Below are 12,734 nucleotides of genomic sequence, written 5' to 3'. Positions count from 1 at the left end.
GGCAGGGGGAAGGTGGAAGCGACTGCTGAGTAACAAAGCTTGCACACATACGCACACGGGGGGTGGGGGTGCCCATCTGCTCCCCTGGACTCCTCAGTCCATGCTCCACTTGGGGAGGCTGCTGGCAGTGCTTTCTGTCACTGAGTTTTCCGTCCATGGGCACGTGTCCCTGTCTGACCCTCACGGTGTCCCTGGAAACAGGGGAGGAGGGTCCAGCGCGGCTCGCCTGGAAGCAGGAGGACGCCAGTCCCAAGGCGCAGGTGCCTTGAGAGTCCCGTCCAGGACCCGCTCGCTCTGTGCTTTCTCAGGTCCCCCGGGAGGCCAGTGTAGACCCCTGCCTCCCAGATCAGGATCCAGGAGGGCGGCTGGGCCTGCACCACGCCCCCATGCTGCAGCCCCCTCCCCTGCTCCGCCCCTCGCCTCCCACTCAGAATGTGGGCAGATCCCCTCCGCCTTCCCAGCACCAAGCCCAGCGTTTCCCAGGGCCTCGGGCGGGCTCCTTATCACTTCCGCAGGGAGCCTGTCTCTGATTCCTGCACCTACAGGAGCCGCCACCCGTCACCGCCTTTACTGGTCACAGCCTAAAACCAGAGGCTTATTTGTGTATTTATTGCCTAAGAAGCTAAGTTGTGCTTTTATGAGTGTAAGGAGCTGGTTTGTTTTGTTCACTGTGCTGGTCTGAGCTCCCAGGGGAGTGTCTGGCTTATTGTAAGTGCTCAATAGATTATTTGCTGGGGAATGCACTGCTTTGGGCCAACTATTCTCTTCCAAGGGGTAAGGTGGGCAATTCTTCAGGAGGCGAGGGGGTGGGGACCAAGAGGTTCCTCAATCCTTGCCTAGGGGTCTGGCATCATGGAGATCAGCTCTAGACATTAAATTTTTTTTTTTTTTGGATGTGTTGGGTCTCTTGCTGTGTGGGCTTTTCTCTAGTTGCAGCAAGCACGGGCTACTCTTCATCAAAGTGCGCGGGCTTCTCACTGCAGTGGCCTCTCTTGTCACAGACCTTGGGCTCAGTACTTTCAGCTCCCCGGCTCTAGAGCACAGACTCAATAGTCCTGGAGCACAGGCTTAGTTGCTCTGCGGCACATGGGATCTTCCCAGATCAGGGATCAAACCTGTGTCTCCTGCATGGGCAGGCAGATTTTTACCACCAAGTCACCAGGGAAATCCAGCTCTGGACATTTTGTCCCATCCTGATTCATGACCTCTCCCTGCCGGAAATCCACCCCCAGCCCCTTCCAAGAGCATCTTCTGAGGGTCTGCTCAGGTTCACGACTTTCCCTGTCTAAGATGTGCTTGTCTGCACACACATGCATCCACGCACTTCACAGGCACAAACGAGAGCACACAGCCTCCCCAGGCTTCCCCTACCCTCTTGCCCACATCCAACCACAGGCATCTCCAGCTGGTCCATCTGCAACCCCAGAAGGCTGCTCTCTCAGGCTGCTCTGTTCCTTCCTGCTGCAGCCCAGAAAGCTGATGTTGGCGGGGAGTCAGCGGGCACCTCCATCAACCACTCCCAGATGCTGCTCCAGCGCCTGCAGGAACTGCTGCGGCAGGGCAATGCCAGCGATGTGGTGTTGCGGGTGCAGGCCATGGGCACCGACGAGGTCCGAGTCTTCCATGCCCACCGCCTGCTGCTGGGACTGCAGAGTGAGCAGTTCCGGGAGCTGCTGAGTAACCAGAGCGAGGTGGTGTTGCAGGAGTCCCCGGACTGTGCTGCTGTCTTCGACAAGTTCATCAGGTGGGGAAGGATCAGGGGAAGACATCCCTTTCCACGTCCCTGGCTTCTCTACTCACAGGGTGATGGAAGCCCTGGCTCTTAACCCTGCCCCTTCCCTGGATGGCATTAGGATGACCATGCAACTACCTCCCTCTTCCTTCTTTGCACCAGCTTCTTGCAAAATGCAGCAGGACTCCCCTGACTGAAAGCTCTGAGAGGTTTGAAGTTAGTTACCAAATACTTTCAAAGCTGTTTCCAAACCTGGCCTTGAGAGCTTTTAAGGACTATAGACTTCTAGGCCCCACCCTGAATTCCGAGCTTCACATCTAGGGTTGGGCCACTGTTTCTTATTTTAATGTCTCTGTGTGGTTTTGCTGTCTGGCCAGGTTTTGAATCACAGGGCTAGGGGGCTGCTTCCTGCTAGCGTTCTGCGCAGGGACACTGCCCACACTCTAGTCTGAGGAAGTGACCCTGCTTTAATAGCTTAGACAAGATGGCTGCAGAATATTGGTCATTTCTTCAAACTTCCAGGCAACAGAAAGAGAGATAGCACAGAAGGACAAAAGCATCTTTCCTCTACCCCCTAACTGGGAAAGATTGAAGGAAGGAGGAGAAGGGGACAACAAAGGATGAGACAGTTGGATGGTGTCACCGACTCAATGGATAAGAGTTAGAACAAGCTCCAGGAGATGGTGAAGGACAGGGAAGCCTGGTGTGCTGGTCTATGCAGTCGCAAAGAGTCGGACAGGACTGACAGACTGAACGACAATAATCTCTACCCTCAGTTCAGTTCAGTCGCTCAGTCGTGTCCGACTCTTTGTGACCCCCATGAATTGCAGCACACCAGGCCTCCCTGTCTATCACCAACTCCCAGAGTTCACTCAGACTCACGTCCATTGAGTCAGTGATGCCATCCAGCCATTTCATCTTCTGTCGTCCCCTTCTCCTCCTGCCCCCAATCCTTCCCAGCATCAGAGTCTTTTCCAATGAGTCAACTCTTCGCATGAGGTGGCCAAAGTACTGGAGTTTCAGCTTTAGCATCAATCTCTACCCTAGTCAGTTCTATTTAACCAGCCTTTCCCCCAATCCCAGTCTGTGCCTTTGCAGACATCTCATTAGCTAGAATTTAGTCATGTGATCTAAGGGATCCTGGGAAACATCTTTTGTTCCCAGAGGCAAACAGTGAAGTTAAATGGCTTGCCCACTCTTATAGCAAGTAACTGGCGGAATATGAATCCGAACCCACACTGTACACCTGGTGAAGGTAGGAGATACATCTTTCTTGCCCTAGCACAGAGCTCAATCACTCAGTGGGCGCTCAATATAGGAATCATTGACGTACTCAGTCAGGTAAGTCCTGTCCGACTCTTTGGGACCCCATGGGCTGTAGCCCACGAGGCTTATGTGTCCATGGTATTTTCCAGGCAAGGATACTGGAGGGGGTAGCCATTTCCTACTCCAGAGGATCTTCCTGACCCAGGGACAGAACCTGCGTCCCCTAAATTGGCAGGCAGATGCTTCACCAGTGAGCCACCTGTGCTCGATAAATGCTTGCTTATTTCCACGTCCCACGAGAAACCGGAGAGAAGAGGCGGTGAAGTAGGATGCGCGTGGGAAGGTCCTTCTGTTGGCTCCCTTAATGACAATACTGTCTGCCCAAGGCCGGGTACCCTCGGGACTCAGGGGGCAGCGCTGGGTAGGGTAACCGCTGGCCGCCCTGACCGCGCTCCATCTCTGTACCTCTCTGGCAGGTACCTCTACTGCGGAGAGCTGACCGTGCTGCTGGCGCAGGCCATCCCCCTGCACCAGCTGGCCACCAAGTACCGCGTGGCCTCCTTGCAGCGGGGCGTGGCCGACTATATGCGCGCGCACCTGGTGGCGGCGCGGCCCGGCGGTGGGCTGTACCACTACGCGGTGAGCACCGGGGACGAGGCCCTGCGCCAGAGCTGCCTGCAGTTCCTGGCCTGGAACCTGTCGGCCGTGGCGGGGAGCGCCGAGTGGGGCGCCGTGAGCCCTGAGCTGCTGGCGCAGCTGCTGCCGCGCTCGGACCTCGTGCTGCAGGACGAGCTGGAGCTCTTCCAGGCGCTGGAGGCGTGGCTGGGCCGCGCGCGGCCGCCGCCGGCCATAGCCGAGCGCGCGCCGCGCGCCATCCGTTACCCCATGATCCCTCCGGCTCAACTGTTCCAGCTTCAGGCGCGCTCGGCCGCCCTGGCGCGCCATGGCCCGGCGGTGGCCGACCTGCTCCTTCAGGCCTACCAGTTCCACGCCGCCTCGCCGCTGCACTACGCCAAGTTTTTCGACGTCAACGGCAGCGCCTTCCTGCCCCGCAACTACCTCGCGCCCGCCTGGGGCGCCCCGTGGGTCATCAACAACCCTGCCCGCGACGATCGCAGCACCAGCTTCCAGACGCAGCTGGGCCCAAGCGGCCACGACTCGGGCCGCCGTGTCACCTGGAACGTGCTCTTCTCTCCACGCTGGCTGCCGGTAAGCCTGCGGCCCGTCTACGCGGACGCCACGGGCACCGCGCTGCCCCTCGCACGCCCTGAGGACGGCCGGCCGCGGCTGGTGGTCACGCCGGCCAGCAGCGGCGGCGACGCGGCGGGCGTGAGCTTCCAGAAGACCGTGCTGGTGGGGGCGCGCCACCACGGCCGCCTGCTGGTCCGCCACGCCTACAGCTTCCACCAGAGCAGCGAGGAGGCCGGCGACTTCCTGGCGCACGCCGACCTGCAGCGGCGCAACTCCGAGTACCTGGTGGAGAACGCCCTGCATCTCCACCTCATTGTCAAGCCCGTCTATCACACCCTCATCCGGACCCCCAAGTAGCCAACAGGCCGGGGCGGGAAGCTGAGCATCCCTGAGGCCTCTGGATCAGGAAAATAAAGGCCCAGTAGAGATGGCGCAGAGGGACTGGGAGTGGCATGGCCAGTGGAGGTGTCTGTCCTGGCCCGCTGGGGGTCCAGGTGCTAGCGGCCTGAGAGCTGGGTGGATGGAAGCCAGGCGGTGGGTGGTAGACCAGATGCCTGGTTTCAGGAGCTACTTTCACACTGACCTGAAAGGAAGGTTCCTGGTGGTGTGTATGTGTGTGTTCAGCGGCGTTTCAGTCTTTGCCACCTCATGTACTGTAGCCTGGCAGGCTCCTCTGCCCATGGAACTTTTCAGGCAAGAATACTGGAGGGCGATGCCCTTTCCTCCTGCGGGGCATCTTCCCAACCCAGGAATCAAACCCGTGTCTCTTGCATCTCCTGCATTAGCAAGTGGATTATCACCAGCACTACGTGGGAAGCCAGAGCTCTTGGTAGAAGAAACCAGCGCTCGGAGCGGCAAGGGGATGATTAAACCACCCAGTTCTGGGGGTAAAAACAGTCCAAGGAGGGCTCCACAGGTCAGGGGCTCCCCATCGTTCATTACCTTTTCCCCAAGGGTCCCCGTCCCCACAGGGGACAGGGCAGGTAAAAGCATCGAGATGGTCAGGTGCACCTTGGGGGAGCTTTCTCACCTGAAGCTGAGGGGCTCAGCTGAGCAATTTCTGAGCCCTGACATCCTGGGGTGGGAGGGGTAAGCACAACCCTAAGGCTCTGACCTCTCCTGGGAGGGGGTCTGGGCAGAGACCTCAGAGTCCGGAGGAAAAACGATTTCCCCCAGGAGTCTGTTGACCGGTGCTCTACAACCAGCCGGAGAAGAAGAGGGTGTGGTGGGAAGAGGGGACTTGGGTTGAATCTTAATCAGTCATGTGCTCGGTCGCTCAGTCGTGTCCGGCTCTTTGCAGCCCCGTGGACTGGAGCCCGCCAGTCCTCTACCCATGGGATTCTTCAGGCAAGAATCTGGAGTGGGTTGCCATTTCTTCCTCCAGGGGATCTTCCTGACCCAGGGACTGAACCCACATCTCTTGCATCTCCTGCATTGCAGGCAGGTTCTTTACCATTAGCAGCACCCGGGCAAGGGAAGCCCAGTCTGTCAGGACCACCCCACCTTTCAGACAAGGTCTAGTTTCCGGAACAACCAACAAAACTCAAATGGGATTTTTATTGTTAACAAGCAGTTGGGGGGCAGGGGGAAGGTGGAAGCGACTGCTGAGTAACAAAGCTAGATTCCTTTCCAGCCCCCAGCCACAGTAAGGGAAATGCCCGTCGGGCCCTTCCCCAACCATCCAGCATGCCCTTGTCCCAGATGTGGGCCCAGGAGCCCTAATCCCACGAACAGTCCCTCCCTGCTCCACCCCCGCCCCACATTCCTCAGGCCAATCTGGTTGCAGATCTTAGAATAGAGTTTCGGCAACAGGAGTCTCTGCCCAGAGAGCCCTGGGATCCAGGGCTGGGAAGCCAGGGAGCCCTGCCATCCAGGCCATGCCTCCTGGGCTCAGCTCCCCTTCCCGTTGGCACTGAAGGCACGGAAGTGTGGGGGCAGGCACCCCCATGGTTCCTGGGTCCCAGGGGCCCCAGCCTTCTGAGATCCCGAGCTCCTGACGCCAGGTCATCCCCATCTGCCCAGCCTCCGTCTCCCTTTGCTGCCACACCCCATCAAGCCTTGGCGGGCAGGAGGGCCGGTTCCGGGCAGGGCCCTCAGTTCTACTGTAATCCTCCATTTTTGCCTTGGGTGCCTGTGCCATAGGGCAGGCGGGGCATCCGAGTAACCCGTTCAGAAATATCCCCTGGGTTGGAGGGGGCAGCGACAGGGGAGGTGTCCTCCGGGCCTGCGACAGGGAAGGGCCAGGAGCTCTGCTTTAAGGCATGCCTCTCCATGCCCTCTAGTCACCCACAGTGGCTCTGAACTCCCTGGGGCACCTCCCCCCAGAGGCCAGTCCCACTAATAGTCTTCAGGAACCCAGTTTCCAGCAAGGGGCAGCCATAGGGGCAGGGAGCTCAACCAGTCTCCTCCCTGGCCTGGCCAAGGGCTCCCCTCTCCCCATTGCTATCCCTGCCCCCCCACCCCCACTTGCTGGTACTCACCCAAGTTCTGGCACGGAGGAAGTTTGACCTTGGCCATAGGCAGTGTGGCCTTTCCCAGGGGCCGGACGGTAGGGGTCAGGTGCCCAACCACTGGCATCCTCTGTTCTGAGGTGTGATTCTCCACGGAACAGGGTCCAGCGACGTTCATCTTGGGGCGGGAGAGCTGCGTTGGCTGGAGAGCCAGATGAGCTCGGAGCTGGGTGGGGATCTGATATAGGAGATGTTAGGTTCAGTTGGGGGACACTCCATGGAGAGTGGTGCACAGCTAGGGGTACCCTGGGGCCTCTGGAGGAGTCCAGCCTTCAGAACCCAGCAAGGAGGGGGCCCAGACACCCCCAGCTCCTGTCCCTCTAGGCTCACCCCTTGTCCTGTGACTTCAAAGGCCTGGGACCTCCGCTTCACCTCCAGGGAGTCCTCACGTTTCTTTCTTGGGCTTTTCTTCTGGCCTTACAGCGTGGGACAAGGGCCATCGCCATGACGCTCGACTGCCCGGGATGGCGCCTCGCCTGTGCTGCTGGACAGGCTGTCCTCGTTGGTGGCGTGCTGGAGGGTGGGGCTGGGTGGCCGCTTGCAGGCCAGCGGTCCGGGTGGCCACACGTCATCAGTCTCGCCCAGCGAGTGCAGGGACAGGCTGCTCTGCTTTATGGTGGGTGCCAGCAGTTGGCACCCCTTGGCCCCCAGGGCCTGCGATTGGTGCCTGGCAGCCTTCCCGCTGATGCTCTTGGTGTCGGCTGTGGTCTCCTTCCTCCCTGCGGCAGGACAGAGCGGCACCCACCCCGGGATCAAGGCCACATTTCCCCCCGCCCTCCTGCATCTCCAACACCCCTTTCTCTGCTGCAGCTCACCCCAACTTGCTTGCTGTTTGAGAAACTTTGGGCAAGTTTCTGAGCCTTTTTTTCATCTGTAAACTGACGATGGTAAAACTAGCCTCAGTGGGTTGGGAAGGGTTTTTTTTGACCATGACACACGGCATACGGGATCTAAGTTCCCTGACTGGGGATCGAAATTTCACCCACTGCAGTGGAAGTGCTGAGTCTTAACCACTGAAATGCCAGGGAAGTCCCAGGTTCTGAAGATGGATTGCTGAGCTATGAGGGTCACCTGTGGCCACAGGGTAGGGAGGATTCGGACTCTATTTGCTATTACAGTTATTTCCGAGTGGGAAGTGGAGGGGGCTTGACCCCAAGGGCCATGTGTTCCCCATTCTGTTTCCAATTGTGTCCCCTGCTCTGTGTGGACAGAGCAGGTGGTTACTCTTCTCTGGGTACTGGTGCCTCTCTTTCTAGAATGATGCCTGGGTGTGTTCAGCAGAGGAGAGGGAAGGAAGAGGCTTCGGCTGGGTGCGCTGAGCTATTGAGATCATGCCAGGCTCAGGCTGATGGGGGTTGGGGGAGGCAGGGGACACACCTTTGAGGGACAAGGGGATCTCCGACAGATTCTCGATGCTTTCAGGGGAGGAGTTGATCTGGCCGTTCAGACCGACCTGAGTGGCAGCTTGTGAGATGAATGGGTTGGGAAGAGAAGCCATTGGACCCAGCAGGAACCCTATGTCCTCAGAGGGCTGTTTTGGAAAAGTTCCATCCCAACCACTGGGTGTCCCTCCCGGGTACTCCCGCCCACATCCAGGGACCCGTGGGGCCCACTGCTCACCTCCTGCATCACCAGGTTGACAGCCGGGATTCGGGGTGGGGTGGGCATAAAGGAGCCCTTCGCTTGCCAGGCCCGGGAGCTGGCCTTGAACGGGTGCTTGGCTTCACTGAGGTCGGCAGAGGAGGATGGGCAGCTGTTGCCCAGGCTGGTACCACGGGGGTCCCAGCGCCACCCCTCCTGAGAACTGTTGCATTGTGGGAACGAGGACCCCAAAGTCCTGGCTCCATATCTGTGCCCCCCTCCCCTCTTTCCTGCTCCATCCTCCCTGGGAAGCCAGGTCTGGGCTGGCATCTCTGAGACATGGCCTGGTGGCTCAGGCGGGCTGGATGGCTGGAAGTGGTGCTCAGCTCACCTCTCAGTGCCGAGCAGAGGAGGAAGCTTCCGTGCTGGTGCGGGGACTCGGAGTTTGGCATCTTGACGCTCTCTAGGTCAGACTCCTCCGGGTCGGCACGGTTCCCGGGGGGCTAATCTTGGGCAAGGCGCTGTCCTGGGGAGAGGAAAGGAGGGAGAGGGGAGTCGGAAGACTTGGTCTCAGACTGAGTAAACAGCCTGGGTGACACAGGCACACAGAGTGTCTGGGGCTGTAATCTGGGCTGGGAGCCCCAGAAGACAGGGGGGCTTGTGTGCTGAGTCCCCAGGGGCCAGCCGTGGTCTGCTAGGCATCCCCAGTGGCACTGCCTGGTGGCCTGGGCTCCTGGGAGGGCATCTGGGGCCCTTAGTGATATCTCAGATGGCCAACCCTGACCCTCAGACCCTGGATGGGGACACGTGTGGCAGAAGAACAGCACGGGAGGGGAGCTTGGTGAGGCTTTGGGTCGGATAAGGAGGAGGAGGAGGAGGAGGAAGAGGTGTCCGCTTTCTGGGGACCAGCCAGCACGGTCCCGAGGCCACCCTACTTGCTGGCAGGCGCCGCCCTGGGCATCAGCCCTGCCCCTAGCACAGGGGCGCATTGTCCGGCCCGGGCGCCCACCTGCAGGGCCCGAGAGGCCAGGCGGTCCATCATGGTGGCACGCTCCAGGTTGCCCTCCTCCTGCTCCCGCAGGTACACTTCGTACAGCTCCTTCAGATGCTGCGGCACAGCCAGGTTGCAGTCTGCGGTGGGGGAGCGGAGAGGCAGGGCTCAGTGCGCGCTCTCGGGCTCTAGGCGGGTCGGACGTGCGCGGTGTAGGTAGCGAGGGGACCCTACCCTGGATGAGCTGCCGCTGGGCGCGGATGATCTCCTCGCAGAGGCTGCGGCGCTGCTCCAGGCGGCGCAGGGCCTCGCGGCGGTGGCGGAGCGCGCTGTCGCGGAGCAGGGCTTGCGACTGCATCTCGGCGTTCTTCAGCTCCAGCTCGTGCACGCGGCAGAGCAGGCCGAGCGCCTCGCGCTGCTGCTCCGAGCTGACGCGCCGCGGCAGCGTCTGCTCCAGGCGGCGGCCCCGCGCGCGCAGCTCTCGGCACCGCTGCTCCAGCGCCAGCTGGGGAGCCGAGCGGGCCGTCAGCACCAGGTGGCCGGTGAGGGGCCGCCTGCACCCGCCGCTGAGCGGGTCCTCGCCCTTCCAAGCCCCCGGATGCTGTGCGGCCGGCTGAAGCCCCACTCCGAGGCCCGCTTTTCGAAGCTGTGTCTTGAACTCTGCAACCGGGGACTGCTCCTGAGGGACCCCTCTGTGCCCACCTTCTTGCAACCCATCCCTGAAACAGGCTCCGTGCAGTGAAGTCGCTCAGTTCTGTTCGACTCTTTGCGACCCCATGGACCGCAGCCCGCCAGGCTCCTTCTTCCATGGGATTCTCCAGGCGAGGATATTGGAGTGGGCTGCCATTTCCTTCTCCAAGGGATCTTCCCGACCCAGGGAGGGAACCTCGGTCTCCCGCATTGGCGGGCGGACTCTTTACCATCTGAGCCACCAGGGAATCCAGGGAAATGAGCTCCGTGGACCAGCTCAACCGCAGCCCATCTCATGCCCTCTGGACTGGTGGACCCTGAAGCCCCCTGGTATGGCTATGCTCCAGAACAGAGAAGGGAGATCTGGAAAATCCTCATTAAAATGTTGGCTAACAGTTTTCTGAGTCTTTAATATGTGAAAGGATTTATTTACTCTTCTCATCAACCCCACGAGGGTGGACCACTCCCATTTTAAAGATGAGTTCTTGCCTGGAGAATCCCATGGACAGAGGAGGTTGGTGGGCTATAGTCCAGGGGGTAGCAAAGAGTCAGACCCAACTGAGCGACTGAGTCCACACACACAAAGCGTTAGTCCCTCACTGGTGTCTGACTCTGTGACCCGCCAGGCTCCTGTGTCCATGGGGTTCTCCAGGCAAGAATACTGGAGTGGGTAGCCATTTCCTACTCCAGAGGATCTTCCTGACCCAGGGACAGAACCTGCGTCCCCTAAATTGGCAGGCGGATGCTTCACCACTGAGCCACCTGTGGTCGATAAATGCTTGCTTATTTCCACGTCCCACGAGAAACCGGAGAGAAGAGGCGGTGAAGTAGGATGCGCGTGGGAAGGTCCTTCTGTTGGCTCCCTTAATGACAATACTGTCTGCCCAAGGCCGGGTACCCTCGGGACTCAGGAGGCAGCGCTGGGTAGGGTAACCGCTGGCCGCCCTGACCGCGCTCCATCTCTGTACCTCTCTGGCAGGTACCTCTACTGCGGAGAGCTGACCGTGCTGCTGGCGCAGGCCATCCCCCTGCACCAGCTGGCCACCAAGTACCGCGTGGCCTCCTTGCAGCGGGGCGTGGCCGACTATATGCGCGCGCGCCTGGCGGGCGGCGCGGGCCCGGCGGTGGGCTGGTACCACTACGCGGTGAGCACCGGGGACGAGGCCCTGCGCCAGAGCTGCCTGCAGTTCCTGGCCTGGAACCTGTCGGCCGTGGCGGGGAGCGCCGAGTGGGGCGCCGTGAGCCCTGAGCTGCTGGCGCAGCTGCTGCCGCGCTCGGACCTCGTGCTGCAGGACGAGCTGGAGCTCTTCCAGGCGCTGGAGGCGTGGCTGGGCCGCGCGCGGCCGCCGCCGGCCGTGGACGAGTGCGCGCTGCGCGCCATTCGTTACCCCATGATCCCTCCGGCGCAGCTGTTCCAGCTTCAGGCGCTCTCGGCCGCCCTGGCGCGCCATGGCCCGGCGGTGGCCGACCTGCTCCTTCAGGCCTACCAGTTCCACGCCGCCTCGCCGCTGCACTACGCCAAGTTTTTCGACGTCAACGGCAGCGCCTTCCTGCCCCGCAACTACCTCGCGCCCGCCTGGGGCGCCCCGTGGGTCATCAACAACCCTGCCCGCGACGATCGCAGCACCAGCTTCCAGACGCAGCTGGGCCCAAGCGGCCACGACTCGGGCCGCCGTGTCACCTGGAACGTGCTCTTCTCTCCACGCTGGCTGCCGGTAAGCCTGCGGCCCGTCTACGCGGACGCCACGGGCACCGCGCTGCCCCTCGCACGCCCTGAGGACGGCCGGCCGCGGCTGGTGGTCACGCCGGCCAGCAGCGGCGGCGACGCGGCGGGCGTGAGCTTCCAGAAGACCGTGCTGGTGGGGGCGCGCCACCACGGCCGCCTGCTGGTCCGCCACGCCTACAGCTTCCACCAGAGCAGCGAGGAGGCCGGCGACTTCCTGGCGCACGCCGACCTGCAGCGGCGCAACTCCGAGTACCTGGTGGAGAACGCCCTGCATCTCCACCTCATTGTCAAGCCCATCTATCACACCCTCATCCGGACCCCCAAGTAGCCAACAGGCCGGGGCGGGAAGCTGAGCATCCCTGAGGCCTCTGGATCAGGAAAATAAAGGCCCAGTAGAGATGGCGCAGAGGGACTGGGAGTGGCATGGCCAGTGGAGGTGTCTGTCCTGGCCCGCTGGGGGTCCAGGTGCTAGCGGCCTGAGAGCTGGGTGGATGGAAGCCAGGCGGTGGGTGGTAGACCAGATGCCTGGTTTCAGGAGCTACTTTCACACTGACCTGAAAGGAAGGTTCCTGGTGGTGTGTATGTGTGTGTTCAGCGGTGTTTCAGTCTTTGCCACCTCATGTACTGTAGCCTGGCAGGCTCCTCTGCCCATGGAACTTTTCAGGCAAGAATACTGGAGGGCGATGCCCTTTCCTCCTGCGGGGCATCTTCCCAACCCAGGAATCAAACCCGTGTCTCTTGCATCTCCTGCATTAGCAAGTGGATTATCACCAGCACTACGTGGGAAGCCAGAGCTCTTGGTAGAAGAAACCAGCGCTCGGAGCGGCAAGGGGATGATTAAACCACCCAGTTCTGGGGGTAAAAACAGTCCAAGGAGGGCTCCACAGGTCAGGGGCTCCCCATCGTTCATTACCTTTTCCCCAAGGGCCCCCGTCCCCACAGGGGACAGGGCAGGTAAAAGCATCGAGATGGTCAGGTGCACCTTGGGGGAGCTTTCTCACCTGAAGCTGAGGGGCTCAGCTGAGCAATTTCTGAGCCCTGACATCC

The 12,734-nt window shown here is 60.8% G+C and overlaps 2 protein-coding genes across 2 annotated transcripts; both read left to right on the top strand.

The window, feature by feature from the left end:
* The first annotated feature begins 1,007 nt into the window (after nucleotides 1–1,007).
* Nucleotides 1,008–4,641, top strand: LOC129648599 (BTB/POZ domain-containing protein 17-like). Its single transcript, XM_055575050.1, has 2 exons — nucleotides 1,008–1,744; nucleotides 3,475–4,641. Exons 1-2 carry the CDS (start codon nucleotides 1,311–1,313, stop codon nucleotides 4,544–4,546), a joined length of 1,506 nt encoding a protein of 501 aa, XP_055431025.1. The 5' UTR covers nucleotides 1,008–1,310; the 3' UTR covers nucleotides 4,547–4,641.
* Nucleotides 4,642–10,256: 5,615 nt separating this feature from the next.
* On the top strand, nucleotides 10,257–12,015 carry LOC129650765 (BTB/POZ domain-containing protein 17-like). The gene is made up of 2 exons (XM_055579570.1): nucleotides 10,257–10,291; nucleotides 10,941–12,015. Exons 1-2 carry the CDS (start codon nucleotides 10,257–10,259, stop codon nucleotides 12,013–12,015), a joined length of 1,110 nt encoding a protein of 369 aa, XP_055435545.1.
* The last annotated feature ends 719 nt before the right edge of the window (nucleotides 12,016–12,734 follow it).

Source organism: Bubalus kerabau, chromosome 4 (genome assembly GCF_029407905.1).
Source record: "Bubalus kerabau isolate K-KA32 ecotype Philippines breed swamp buffalo chromosome 4, PCC_UOA_SB_1v2, whole genome shotgun sequence".
Classification (NCBI taxonomy): Eukaryota; Metazoa; Chordata; class Mammalia; order Artiodactyla; family Bovidae; genus Bubalus; species Bubalus kerabau.
This window is presented reverse-complemented; position numbering and strand designations above follow the sequence as displayed.

Coding starts and splice junctions, on each gene's coding strand:
- LOC129648599 (XM_055575050.1), top strand. CDS start 1,311: ATGCATCCACGCACTTCACAGGCACAAACGAGAGCACACAGCCTCCCC. Junction 1,745..3,474: donor GTCTTCGACAAGTTCATCAG/GTGGGGAAGGAT, acceptor CCTCTCTGGCAG/GTACCTCTACTGCGGAGAGC.
- LOC129650765 (XM_055579570.1), top strand. CDS start 10,257: ATGCCCTCTGGACTGGTGGACCCTGAAGCCCCCTG. Junction 10,292..10,940: donor GTGGACCCTGAAGCCCCCTG/GTATGGCTATGC, acceptor CCTCTCTGGCAG/GTACCTCTACTGCGGAGAGC.